The 13400-nt window shown below is 47.4% G+C and overlaps 1 protein-coding gene and 1 pseudogene across 8 annotated transcripts in view; both read left to right on the top strand.

The window, feature by feature from the left end:
• LOC108517577 (uncharacterized) overlaps nucleotides 1–13400 on the top strand; it is a 73736-nt gene that overhangs the window by 27842 nt on the left and 32494 nt on the right. For 5 of the 8 annotated variants that reach the window (XR_001882153.1, XR_001882152.1, XR_001882150.1 and 2 more), the window contains exons 2-5: nucleotides 1654–1782; nucleotides 4452–4601; nucleotides 11697–11776; nucleotides 12051–12152. Coding sequence is in view for 1 of the 8 variants with exons in the window: in XM_017855594.1 (XP_017711083.1) it covers nucleotides 1654–1782; nucleotides 4452–4601; nucleotides 11697–11776; nucleotides 12051–12060 (369 nt within the window). In the remaining 7 variants the exon portion in view is untranslated. Of the gene's footprint in view, nucleotides 1–1653; nucleotides 1783–4451; nucleotides 4602–9764; nucleotides 9956–11696; nucleotides 11777–12050; nucleotides 12633–13400 lie in introns of those variants that run through there. The other 3 variants (XR_001882154.1, XR_001882149.1, XM_017855594.1) reach the window with 3 other exon arrangements.
• On the top strand, nucleotides 4975–6534 carry LOC108517575 (calponin-2 pseudogene; annotated as a pseudogene).

Genomic DNA, 13400 nt, shown 5'->3' on the forward strand with positions numbered 1-13400 from the left:
AAAAAAAAAAAAAAAAAAAAAAAAGACTTGTGCATTTTACTGTATGTAAATTATGCCTCACTTTTAAAACACTTTTAATTTAAAAAATTACTATGGACTCCTAAAGATCCTGTGTTTATTTAACAGCTATCAAATTTTATCATATTAGCCAGGCACAGTGGCTCACACCTCTAATCCCAGTAATTTGGGAGGCCGAAGCAGGAGGATCACTTGAGCCCGGGAATTCCAGACTAGCCTATCAACATAGTGAAAGCCCATCTTTACAAAAAATGTAAAAATTAGCCAGGCACGATGGTGTGTGCCTGTACTCCCAGCTAGTCAGCAGGCTGAGGCAGGAGAATCATTTGAGCCCAGGGGTTTGAGACTGCACTGAGCTCTGATCACACCACTGCACTTTAGCCTGAGTGACAGAGTAAGACCCTGTTTCTAAAAAAATAAAAAATAAAAAATAGAAATTAGCATATTATAAATTGAGATGGACAAACTTTATTTTTATTTATTTATTTATTTTTGAGATAGAGTCTTGCTCTTTCACCCAGGCTGGAGTGCAATAGTGCGATCTCGGCTCACTGCAATCTCCACCTCCTGGGCTCAAGCAATTCTCCTGCCTCAGCCTTCCAAGTAGCTGGGATTACAGGTGTGTGGCACCACACCTGGCTGATTTTTGTATTTTTAGTAGAGACGGGGTGTCGCATGTTGGCCAGGCTGGTCTTGAACTCCTGACCTCAAGTGATACACTCACCTTGGCCTCCCAACGTGCTGGGATTACAGGCGTGAGCCACCACACCTAGCCCAAAATAGAGAAACTTTAAAATATTTAACTTATTTAGAAATAATGATAATAAACTCATTACACATTAACATAACATTTTAATGAAAAACAAAAAAATAACGAGAAGAGTGTCATTGTTTTACATCTTTGCAAATTTCTTTAATATCTGGCTTAAAAGAAGATGGCTGGATTTTTAAACCAACTTCTGCATTTAATTTTTTAAGCTCTCACATGTCACTCAGTGTTTGGAAACTCCACTGTACACTTGAAAGAGAAAATGAGTGAAAAGACAAATAACCCGTTATTATTATTATTTTTTTTTTCCTTTTTTTTTTTTTTTTGACATGGAGTCTCGCTCTGTCACCCAGGCTGGAGTATAGTGGTGCCATCTCAGTTCACTGCAAGCTCTGCCTCCCAGGTTCAAGCTATTCTCCTGCCTGAGCCTCCCTAGTAGCTGGGACTACAGGCGCCTGCCACCACGCCTGGCTAATTTTCATATTTTGAGTAGAGACGAGGTGTCATCATGTTGGCCAGGCTGGTCTCGAACTTCTGACCTCAAATGATCCTCCTACCTCGGCCTCCCAAAGTGATGGGATACAATAGTGAGCTACTGCACCTGGCCTATTATTATTATTAAAATAATTTAGACCTCATGACTGTCTGAATGAGTCTCAGAGCCTGTAGGGTCCCTCCTCACCACACATTGGGAACTGCGGCTCTGATCTGCTCCCCTAGGCTAATTTTTTAGCATTTTTCTAGAAAAGAAATAAAATACCCACATATAGAATGGGGTTTATGTTAGCTACTATTTTTTATATGCTTCCTAGTACCTTTCTCATTTTCCACAGTTCCACCTCTGCCTCCTCTGTGTCTTCTTCCAGGTTCAACAGCCTCAGAGAGCAGAACATCTTTTCCTCTCAGCCTGGCCCTCTGCAATGGAGGCCATAAAGAGGCCAGTAGTGAAAGCTACAGAACACGTGAGCATGGCAGGGGCTGAGCTCCATTTCAAGGTAACCTCCATCACTCTCTACTTGCTTACATACAATATCACCCTAATTTGCTGCTGGAATTAGTCTTTGTCTTGACAAATGTATTCACATATGTATCTTGCATCCAATTTTTTTTTTTTTTTTTTTGAGACAGGGTCTTGCTCTGTCGCCCAAGCTGTAGTGCAATGGCGCAATCTCAGCTCACTGCAACCTCCGCCTTCCAGGTTCAAGCGATTCTCCTGCCTCAGCTTCCCCAGTAGCTGGGATTACAGGTGTGCGCCACCATGCCTGGCTAATTTTTGTATTTTTTGTAGAGACAGGGTTTCACCATACTGGCCAAGCTAGTCTTGAACTCCTGACCTCAGGTGATCTGCCCTCCTTGGCCTCCCGTGAGCCACCCTGCCCAGCCCCTGCATCCAATTACAAAATATGACTGTCACTACAGAAAGTTCTCTCATGTTTCTTTTCTCTTTCTCTCTCTTTTTTTTTTTTTTTTTTTTTTTTTTTTTTTTTTTTTTTTTTTTTTGAGACAGAGTCTTGCTCTGTCGCCCAGGCTGGAGTACAGTGGAGCGATCTTGGCTCACTGCAAGCTCCGCCTCTTCGATTCACGCCATTCTCCTGCCTCAGCCTCCTAAGTAGCTGGGACTACAGGTGCCCACCACCATGCCCAGCTAATTTTTTGTATTTTTAGTAGAGACGGGGTTTTACCATATTAGCCAGGATGGTCTCAATCTCCTGACCTCGTGATCTGCCCGCCTCTGCCTCCCAAAGTGCTGGGATTACAGGCGTGAGCCACCGCGCCTGTTTCTTTTCAATCAAACTCTGTCCCCACCATACCACCAGAGGCAGTGTGGTAGAATAATAATAATAAATTAATAAAAATTAATCCCAGAATATTTTAACTAATCCCCAGTGAAATTCTTTTTAAATTTATTTGGGACCAGGCAGGGTGGCTCAGGTCTGTAATCCTAGCACTTTGGGAGGCCAAGGCAGGAGGACTGCTTGAACTCAGGAGTTCAAGACCAGCCTGGGCAACATGGCAACCCCCCATCTCTACCAAAACAAATTTTTTAATTAGCCAGGTGTGGTGGTGTGCACCTGTAGCTGTGGTCCCAGCTACTTGGGAAGCTGAGGCAGGAGGATCACTTGAGCCCAAGGGGTCAAGGCTGTGGTGAGCCATGGTCATGCCACTGCACTCAAGCCTAGGTGACAAAGTGAGACCCTGTCTCAAAAAAAAAAAAAAAAAAATTATTTGGGAAATCTCTGGATATCTTAGGTCTACTGTTCTTGGTTATGGACTCTATAGAAATCACAAAACTTTTCCAGTCTTTTCATAGATAATAATAGGTATTTTGGCTTTTTTCTTCAAGTTATTCTAAATTATGAAAACAGGAGAACTGCTCTTCAAATTATAGAACAGGTATTCAACAAAAGCTTTTTATTTCCATAATACTGAATTGCTTGGATCTAAGGAAGAATATATTTAATGGGCAAAAGTCTCAAAAGAAAATGCAGGTCACTATTGCTCTTTCCCATTTATCAATAGTGCAGCTCAGCAAAGCTCACATCGTATCGTGCAAGGTGAAAAGAATCCTCTCAGGTTCCAACTTGTAGGATATGATTAAAGCCTAGTGACAATAAACCAAGCTGGCCTCAGGACCTGTTTCCCAGACAGTCCTTTTCAACATCAGTACTCAAGGCAGATCAGAACCTTTCAGAGCTAGGGGAAATACATCCTGCAGTGCTTAATTGTACACCCCTTGAGGCTTGCAGATAAACTCCATTATCAAAAGAATGCTTGAGTCCCCAACAAGTATTGAGTGGCTCAATTATTTCTTCCTCTGTCCCACGAAAATGGTTTTTCAGTGCAGAGGATAATTCTGCACACATTTATCAGCCCTGGCATAGACCTAGCCTGGTGGAGCACATGTGGATGAAACATGTGATGTCCAATTTCAAGATGTTTACAGTATATGTAGTTCTCTGTTTTATGGGGAGCGCCAGGTAGACAAGGACTCCAACTAAGAGGTTAGGCAGGGTGGGGAGGGGACTTGTGGGAGAGGGAAAATGTGAACCAAGCCTTGAAAGAGCCAACCATTTTTTAATACTGCAGCCCAAGTGATGTTTCTGAAGTACAAATCTAATTATTTTATTTCCCTCTTTAAAGCCATCGGGGATGAGAAATATCAACACCCACTTTGTTTTGTGAGATAATGGTGCCCAGCACACAGTAAGGAAACTGAGGCTCAGGATGGGACCATGCTGTCTCCAAAGCCAGCTAGTTAATGGCAGAATCATACTAGAACTCAGGGCCCCTGGGGTCACTGCTCCCCAGCACCTCAACAGCCATTCTTGGCTGAACTCACTAAGCAAAATCAAGGTGCCAGCAGGACTGTGTGCCTTTCTGGAGGCCCTTGGAGAGAGTCCATTTTCTTGCCTTTTCCAGCTTCTAGAGGCTGCCCACATTCTTTGGCTTATCGTTCCTCTTTTCCTCTTTAATGGCTGATTGAATCCTTCACACATCACATTACTCTGACACTGACCCTTCTGCCCTCCTCTTACATTTGTTAGGACCCTTGTGATGACATTGGTCCTACCCAGATTACCTAGGATAATCTCCCATCTCAAAGTCCTCATCTTAATCCCATCTGCAAGGTCCCTTTTGCAATTTAAGATAACATATTCAACAGGTTCCAGGAATGAGAATGTGGATGTCTTTGGAGAGCCATTATTCTGCCTACCACAGATATAACCTGGCTGTTACCACCAAGGGTTGGAATGAGGATCATTCTGGGACTGCTGCAAGAGGCTGGAAACTGGAACCAAGCGCTACCTTCATGGTAAGAAGCCAATGCTAGAACAACACTGACTAGAGCATCAAGCAAAACAGGAAGGAGCAACTCCTTCTACCCTCCTCCTGGCTTCGAGTCTCTCTCTAGCTCCCCTTGTTGGCGGGACCTATCAGAAGGCCAGCTGGCTAAGGAGGACTGTAGTTTTGCAGTTTCAGTTCCAGCATCCCAGAGCTGAATATAGAAAGGTGGGTTGGAAGCTGAGAGACAGTAGCTTAGTAACTGACAAAGATGCCACTAAAAAATTCAGTTTAAACAAGTGACAGCCTATGATTACATTGCATTTAATAAAAAGTTCAAAGCTCCAATATATAATGGTTTTTATAAACCAGTAAGAAAAGCAACCCAATAAAAGTGGGTAGATAAGAATGAAAAATTCACGGATACTGTCCCATCCTGTCCAGTCCCATCCCACCGCAGCGTCTGCTAGCCATGAGCTCCACGCAGTTCAGCAAGGGCCCCTCCTCATACGGGCTGTTGGCTGAGGTCAAGAACTGGCTTCTGTCCAAATATGACCCCCAGAAGGAGGCAGAGCTCCGCAGCTGGGTTGAGGGACTCACCAGCCTTTCCATCAGCCCCGACTTCCAGAAGGGCTGGAAGGACGGACGGGATGATCTTATGCACACTCTTGAACAAGCTACAGCCGGGCTCAGTCCCCAAGCTCAACCACTCCATGCAGAACTGGCACCAGCTAGAAAACCTCTCCAGCTTCATCAAGACCATGGTCAGCTACGGCATGAACCCTGTGGACCTGTTCGAGGCCAACGACCTGTTAGAGGTTGCAGCTGCAGGTGTCTCTTCTTGCCCTGGCAGGGAAGGCCAAGACTAAGGAGCTGCAGAGTGGGGTGGACACTGGCATCAAGTACTGGAGAAGCAGGAGCGGAACTTCAACAGCCCCCCATGAAGGCTGGCCAGTGCATCCTCGGGCTGCAGATGGGCACCAACAAATGCGCCAGCCAGTCAGGGATGACTGCATATGGCACGAGGAGGCATTTCTATGACCCCAAGAACTAAATCCTGCCCCCCATGGACCACTCGATCATCAGTGTCCAGATGGGTACAAACAAGTGTGTCAGCCAGGTGTGCATGATGGCTCCCGGGACACGGTGGCACATCTATGACCCCAAGCTGGGAAATGACAAGTGTGAGAACTCCTCCATGTCCCTGCAGAAGGGTTACACACAGGGCGCCAACCAGAGTGGCCAGGTCTTGGCCTGGGCCAGCAGATATATGACCCCAAGTACTGCCCACAAGGCACAGTGGCGGATGGGGCTCCCTCAGGCGCTGGCGACTGCCTGGGCCCGGGGGAGGTCCCTGAATATCCCCCTTACTACCAGGAGGAGGCTGGCTACTGAGTCTCCCAGCATGCTCTCTCCCCACATCATCTCCCCGTCTGGGTTTTTGGGTTTTTCTGTGTTTTCATCTCTTTTTTTTCTTAACCTGTTCAGTGCTGACAATCAACCGAGGGTCTGTGAGTGGTGGCATGGGATCAGGCGGCAGGGCTTTTTTCTCCCTTGCCTTGGTCCTTCGCAGGACTGAGCCACCCACCCGGCTGTGGGGGAAGGGGTCAAGGCCGTATCCCGCTAAGTGTTGGGTGAGGGTCCCTGTTGGCACCTCCAGGCTGTGGGCCGAGCTGTGCTGGGGAGAAGAGACCTGGGCTTGGAGGGAACTGGTCCCCAAAGTTTTCCGCTTGCCTCACCTTTTCCCCCTTTTGTCAGCTGATCAGTTTGTGGTTTCTGTACCCACTAAAGTTTCAGGACGTATTAACTAAAGAAACATATATTTTTCGTCCCCCAGGAATGGGGCGAGGACAGTGGAGAGGGTGCTGGGAAATGAGTCCCTTGGGAAACGGAGCCTGGCCACAATGCTAAATATCTCAGACTCCCAAGTGGCTGGATTTCCCTAGTAACCTCAGACCAACAGATCTCAGACCCTCAGACCTGCCCTGGGGCCCAGTGGGGAAAGTGAGGCCCGTACAAGGAAGTGGAATTCTGAGGTATGAGGGCTAAGCTTGACCCCCTCTCCATGCTAACTCCCCACACTGTGGCCTCAGTAGGTTTTGTTGTTGTTGCTCAGGCTGGAGTGCAGTGGCGTGATCTCGGCTCACTGCACCTCCACCTCCTGGGCTCAAGGGATTCTCCTGCCTCACCCTCCCAAGTAGCTGGGACTGCAGGTGCTCCACCACACCTGGCTAAATTTTGTATTTTTAGTAGAGACAGGGTTTCGCCATGTTGGCCAGGCTGGTCTCGAACTCCTGGCCTCAGGCGATCTGCCCGCCGCGGCCTCCCCAAGTGCTGGGATTATAGGCGTGAGCCACTGCGCCCAGCCCCTCAGTAGGTTTTAAGGAGCCTCCAGCCCTCCTCCCCTTCTTGGCCTGACCAGCTATACGGCTGCATCTCCCCCCGCCACATGCCCCACCAAGTATTGCACAGGGACCAACACCCAGGGGCCCTGCTCCATGAGATAATGTGAAATACAACTGTGGACCAAATGCAATAATACCTCTTTGTAAGAAGAGAAAAAAAAAAAAAGAAAAAAGAAAAATTCACAATGGCCAATAAACAGATGAAAATACTCTTGATCCCATTAGTGAGCAGGGAAATGCCTTAGGGTCTAGATGCAGGAGAAGGAGGTCATCCTTTTTGTTTAGAAGATAATCCTAATCCTTAATTTTGGCACAGCTGAAACACAAGTTAGCACACCAAGAACGAATGGATCAATGAAGAGCAAGAGTTCTCCAGGTAGGAAATAGGAAGACTGGAACATGAGCATACAAACCATGCTAAAGGAAGAGCCTTCTTGGGCAATGTCCAGATACATGGATTAAATCTTCAGAAGAACAGTGCATGCAGTGTCTGCTCATTGTAGAGCTCTCAGTTCAGAAACAATAGCCACTTTCGAGAGCAGTGCTAGAGAGGTAGCTCCGCCCACTCTTGAGAGCCCCAGGCCAGTCCCATTTCCCACAAGCCAGCTGTAACAAGGAGGAGGAGGAAGTTTGGGGTGTGGGGTATTGAGAAGGGCACAGGGCCAGGAAAAACAAGTTAGAGAATCTCTAGGCACCGGTGAGTCATGTTGATCATATCACAGATCAATGTCAAATGAGGTAAAATAAATGACTAAAGTGGCCAGGGTACTTCTGGGCTAGCACACAGTTGTGGAAAGAGGAGTTTGTCTTTTATCTTACTCCCAAACCAGCACAATTTGTCTTCAGTGACCCTTACAGCATTCTTGGTGCTGACAGTGAGTGGGTCAGCTTGGTCTTTTCTGGAGGATAGATAGAAGAGCAAAAAGTATCCAAAAGAAACCAGATAACGAAAACCTGAAGCCTGAAGACGTTTTTCTTGTATGTCAAAGTCCTAATTTTAGACCCAGTTGAAGGCTCATTATCCAACATATTACAGTATGGAATTGTAACTCTGCCGCATCTAGAAGGAACTGTCCATTACCAGAAAGAAAACAGCCTGCTCAGTCAGTCTTCAACATTCATGGATTACGGTGATGGCAAAAGTGTTTCTTGACTTTCAGTCAGTTGCTTTTTGATCTCTCTTTCGAGTCACCCTCAGAGGATACCTGGGTACCCATTTTTCTTCCTGGTTACTCTCCTCTTTCTCCATCCACTACCCACCCGACCCCTACCCTGAGTCCTCGTTCCAGTCTAGACTGTAGGAACAGTCCTGGGCCTTCTTCTAAATGTAGCATAAACCAGACTAACAAACCTTTCTCTTGAGGGTTCTGATAGTCCCCAGTCATCCTTCCACGACTTATGCTAAGCGGCTCTCTCTCTCTGGGTAAAAAGGGCGAGGAACAAAAGGATTCTGTGAAACAGGAAATCCTTTTCTTCCACAGAGTCAAACCAGATTCTAGACCTTTGGGTTGGACATAAGTTTATGTGCATGTTTGGATGCTGCTATGCTTTTATGCTTCAGAAGCCAGGCTGAGATTACAGGTTGAGTGTCCCTTATCCAAAATGCTGGGACCAGAAGTGTTTTGGATTTTGGATTTTTTTGGATTTTGGAATATTTGCATTATACTTAATAGTTCAGCATCCCTAATCTGAAAATCTGAGATCCAAAATGCTCCAATGAGCATTTCCTTTAAGCACGTCGGTTCTCAAAACCTTTCGGGTTCTGGACTGGGGATGCCGAGCCTGAACTAAATGGCTCCTCCCTTCGTCTCCCCGCGGGCCCTATGTTGGCCCAATGTTGTAGTTAAGCAGCCCCACCCTTCCGGAACTGTGAGTGCCAGAGTGACTCAGATGTGCCTCCACTCTAAGCCATAAAGAAATAATTAGCCACAGTTAATGGCCCATAATTTGTTATCTCTGTATCCTGTTCCTCAGGGTTCCCTCCTAAATTATTATCCAGGAAGAAACATAAAACTACACATAAAACTGTATTTCATAGAAACAAAAGAATTGAGCTCCTCTTTTTGCTTTGTCTCCCTGTGATTTGAAGCAGTTGGACTTCCTAGATGGAAATGAGGTTCATTGCCATGGATGGGAAAGGCTGCCGCACGTTGGTTTGCCTCATTATGATACAGACACATGTACAGGACTGGCTATATAATTTGTGGGACCTAGTGCAAAAGGAAAGTGTGGGGCCCTTTGTTTAATATGTTAGGAACTTCAAGACGGCAACAGAGGAGCATTAAACTGAAGGTGGGCCCTTCTGAGTGTGGGGCCCTGTGTAACTGCAGAGGCTGCACACCTACAAAGCCAGCTCTGCACGCAGAGAATGGTCTCAGGACTAGAAAGATGAAGGGAATTCTGCCCCGAGAAGGAGAAAGCACGGGTGAGGTGGTGAATGGTGTGGCCAAGGACAGTGTCCTCTAGGTGGTTCTCTCGAACGCAGTCTGCTTGGCATTGGATATTGGAGGGCCCAAGGTTCAGAAAGGACAGGTATACATGAGGACGCTGGAAGGAAGCAGGGCGAAGGGTGTGAGAATGCTGGGATTGAAGGAGGGGTGGCATACAGCGGGAGTTCTAGGCATGGAATCATCTTGTTTTCATTTAATCAACCCATTTCTTTCTCTTTTTTTGTTTTTTTCTTTCTACTGAAGTAGAATGTATCAAATTTAGATGAATGATGTTTTTTCCCTCCAAATCTGCTTTTCCCATTTCTTCATCTTGGTGAATGTGAATCACTGTCCACCTAGTTGATCAAGGCTGAAGCTGGGAGTTGTCTCTGATCCCTCCCCAAGTCCGTAGAACATCAATTCTATCATCAGTGCCTCTCCTGAGCCCACACATCTCTTTGCTCCATAACCAGTGAAATCACCATCATTCCTGACCATGGCTGTGGCAGCAGCCTCCTCACTGACAGCTTCTGAATCATGGAGACGGGAGTGTAAGTCCTCATTCTGCCACATGTTAGCTGAGTGAGCTTAGGTTGGGCTCTTTACCCCTCTGTGCCTCAGTTCCCACCTCTGTAAAATGAGAATCATAATACCTATCACAAAGCATGTTGTCAGGGCTAAAGGAAATGAAGACATGGCTGAGCGTCTTCCCTCTTGTTCCCTCTCCATCCCTCAGGCCTTCAGTGAAACATTTCTTTCCTTTCCTGACTTGCTCATGGCAGGTTCCCACAGGCCACCAGCCTGCTCTGCAGCCCTCATCACACTTCCCTGTCTTCTCTCAGCACTCCTCTCCATGAGGACAAGGAGCCTGGTTTCCATGGCCAGGGTGCCTCTGACATGGAGTAGGAGTTCACCTTGCTGTGTGACTGACATTCTCACATAGAATCGAACGTTCCCAGGCATGGACTCCCTGTAAGCTTTCCCCTAATTGTAAGTAAGTGAGCAGGTGACCACGTGACAGAAACAAATGACAAAGACCAAGACTATCCCACCAGATATTACATTAAACTGGGGCACTGGAATGGCTCATCAGAGCAGATCCCTCTGTAAGAAACAGACCTAGGTCAGGTAAGGCCACCCAAGGAAGCCAGGAAACTGGGTGCTCCAGGTCAACACAGCCAAACTCCCCAGAGAACACAGTGGGGCTGGGGCCGGGATGTGACAGCCTGGGACAGGGAGACACCCCAGAGGAAGGAATAAAGGTGGGACTCCTGAGTGGTGGGTCACCCTTTGTCCTTAGGCCCTGGAAGCTCCCCATCCAATGCTCCCCACTGAGGCCAACAGGGTAAGAGGTGTGCACACTAGGGGGTTCGTGCCCTGAGCCGGTCAAGGCAGAGCAGGGGGACAGGGTGCGAGGGTTTTTTTTCATGAAATAACATATAGTAGAAAAGCACATCAAACATATCTGTAGGGGTTGCTGAATTATAAACCCACTACTCCAAGACCTGGAGCATCCCTAGCACTCCAGATCCTCCCCAACCTGTTCTCCACATCCACCTAGAGACCACCGGGACCTCGGCTTTTGTAGTTACCATGTCCTCACACCCCCAAAGAATAGTTTCGTTTTGCCTGGTTTTGAACTTCTCAAAAATGGAATCATACAGCATATATTTTATTCTTTTTTCTACTCAATATTCTGTGAGATTCATCCATGGGGCTGTATGTAACTACTTTATTGATTTGTTGCTATGTGATGTTTGTGGATAACTTTCACAAGTTCCTTATTCCTTGCCCTGTGGATGGACAGTTGTGCTGTTTCTGGCTTGTGCATTTTCCATGACTTAGTGTGAGACTTCTTCTGGATGGCTTGCAGGGGAGTGGGAGTCTGGGCTGGAAGGGAAGGTGGGGGAAGCAACAGAAGCAGCCCTGGGCATGGGGGGCACAGCAGGTGGGAGGGATCTGTGGGTCAAGCAGGACTACTGAAGTGCAGAGCAGGGTTGAGGGTACTACAGAGGAAAGGGCCCTGGAGGGATCCTTGGACGTGTGCTCCTACTCTGAGACTGGACGGGGAACACTCCCCAAAAGGCCATAATCGGGATGTTTAATAGGCATGGGCACAGCACCTCTATCCTCTGGACCTGCTGCCTGACCCCAATTCCCTGTGGGGTATAGACCAGTTATATGCAAGAGAGGCCAGACAAGACAGCTTATTGCAGAATACTGCCCTTGGGGCTCAGAGGAAACACTAGAAATTGACCAGGGAGTCAACCTCTGGTGTCACTTCTTTCCCAGGATGGGCATCCATCAAGAGGTTCGTATTTGGGAAGTTCGGGGATCACTGGCTGCACATCCAGACACTGGCCCACATGGAGGTAAGGTGGTTGGAGCCCTGAAGGGAGGGGGTCTGCACTGCTGACCACTTGCCTAGATCTTGCCTGTGCTAGAAGCAAGGCCACCCATGGAGCCCATCTCTCGGAGCTTCAGCAGCCAAGGGCAGAGCTTCCTATCCTTGCCAGAAAACCTGTCCCTGGCAACACCCCAACCCCAGTATTTCTTTTTGGGGACTGTCCTGGCTGGAGATGGCCAAGAATCCTTCCCACACTCTGAGAGACCTGACGTATTTCTCTCTTCTCTTGGGTTTGGCAGATATGGGTAAGAGGAGAGATGCTGTTACCTTGGAGCTGGCAGGTTGTGTGGCAGACAAACAGGGTTCCCGCCACCTCCCATGGAGACTACACTGGAACGCAGGTGAGGTGCTGGGAATCAGTCACAGATGTTCAAGTGCCAGCTTTGGCAGGACCATTCTTTCTGCTGTAGATCAGCCAGACTTTGAAAACATGATCTACTTCCTCACTGGATCCTCAACAGTCCCATGGGCAGATTGGACAAAAATCCCCATAGGTGAGAAATTAAAGCACAGTAGAGTGGTCAATCCCCACCCCGTAAGTGATTGAGGGCTAGAACACAGGTCTCACAACACTGGGTCAGGGCTTTGTCTGCTGGGTGGCACAGAGCTGTGCACAAGCAGGCACTTGCCTAGGCAGACCCTGAGCTCTAGCTTCATCATTTCATGTTTGATTTTCTATAGTGTAATCAGTCACAGGATCATTAACCCCCCTGGTGTCTGCTGCAAATTTATCTTAAGTGCCAATTTGTCCCTGCATTAGAAGGGAAGCTGTTTAGTTGAGGGAGCTCCTCCTGAGAAACAGTGAATTTTATGTTATTTTTTATTTTTTTGAGACAGAGTTTCATTCTTGTTGCCCAGGCTGGAGTGTAATGATGCGATCTCTGCTCACTACAGCCTCTGCCTCCTGGGTTCAAGCAATTCTCCTGCCTCAGCCTCCTGAGTAACTGGGATTACAGGCGCCTGCCACCACGCCCGGCTAATTTTTGTATTTTTAGTAGGGACACGGTTTCACCATGTTGGTCAGGCTGGTCTCGAACTCCTGACCCCAGGTGATCCACCTTCCTCAGCCCCCCAAAATGCTGGGATTACAGGCATGAGCCACCATGCCCGGCTGAAACAGTGAATTTTAATGAGCAGCTGATTCCTTCTTGTAATGGTGATTGCTTCATGCATGATTTACTGAGTTTTGGAAAGAAACAGTCCTGTGTAAACCCAATGAAACAGCACTAGTACTTTAACATGCAGTGTTCTTTGGAATTGCTCTTGAACTCTTCTCTGCCCTGGTTTAGGCCTTTTATCATGCAGGTGGCCTCTTACTGCTCTTTCCACCTCATCTTGCCTCACCTCCCAGCACACATTTCCAGTCAGCCTGGGCCCAGGAGAGACTGGGTAGCGCAGCGGTTGAAAGCGTGATCTCAGGAGGCAGAGGGCCCAGATTCAGAAAACCATGGCTCTGCTGCTTCAACTTTCGGGGTGACCTTGGGCAAGGGGCTTAACAGCTCTACTGGCTCAGTCATATTAGTTTCAAATGAGGCTATGACAGTACCTCGCCAAGTTAACAGGAGAATTAAATGTGTTATTCATGGAAA

This window comes from Rhinopithecus bieti, unplaced genomic scaffold (genome assembly GCF_001698545.2).
Source record: "Rhinopithecus bieti isolate Rb0 unplaced genomic scaffold, ASM169854v2 scaffold_36959, whole genome shotgun sequence".
Lineage (NCBI taxonomy): Eukaryota > Metazoa > Chordata > Mammalia > Primates > Cercopithecidae > Rhinopithecus > Rhinopithecus bieti.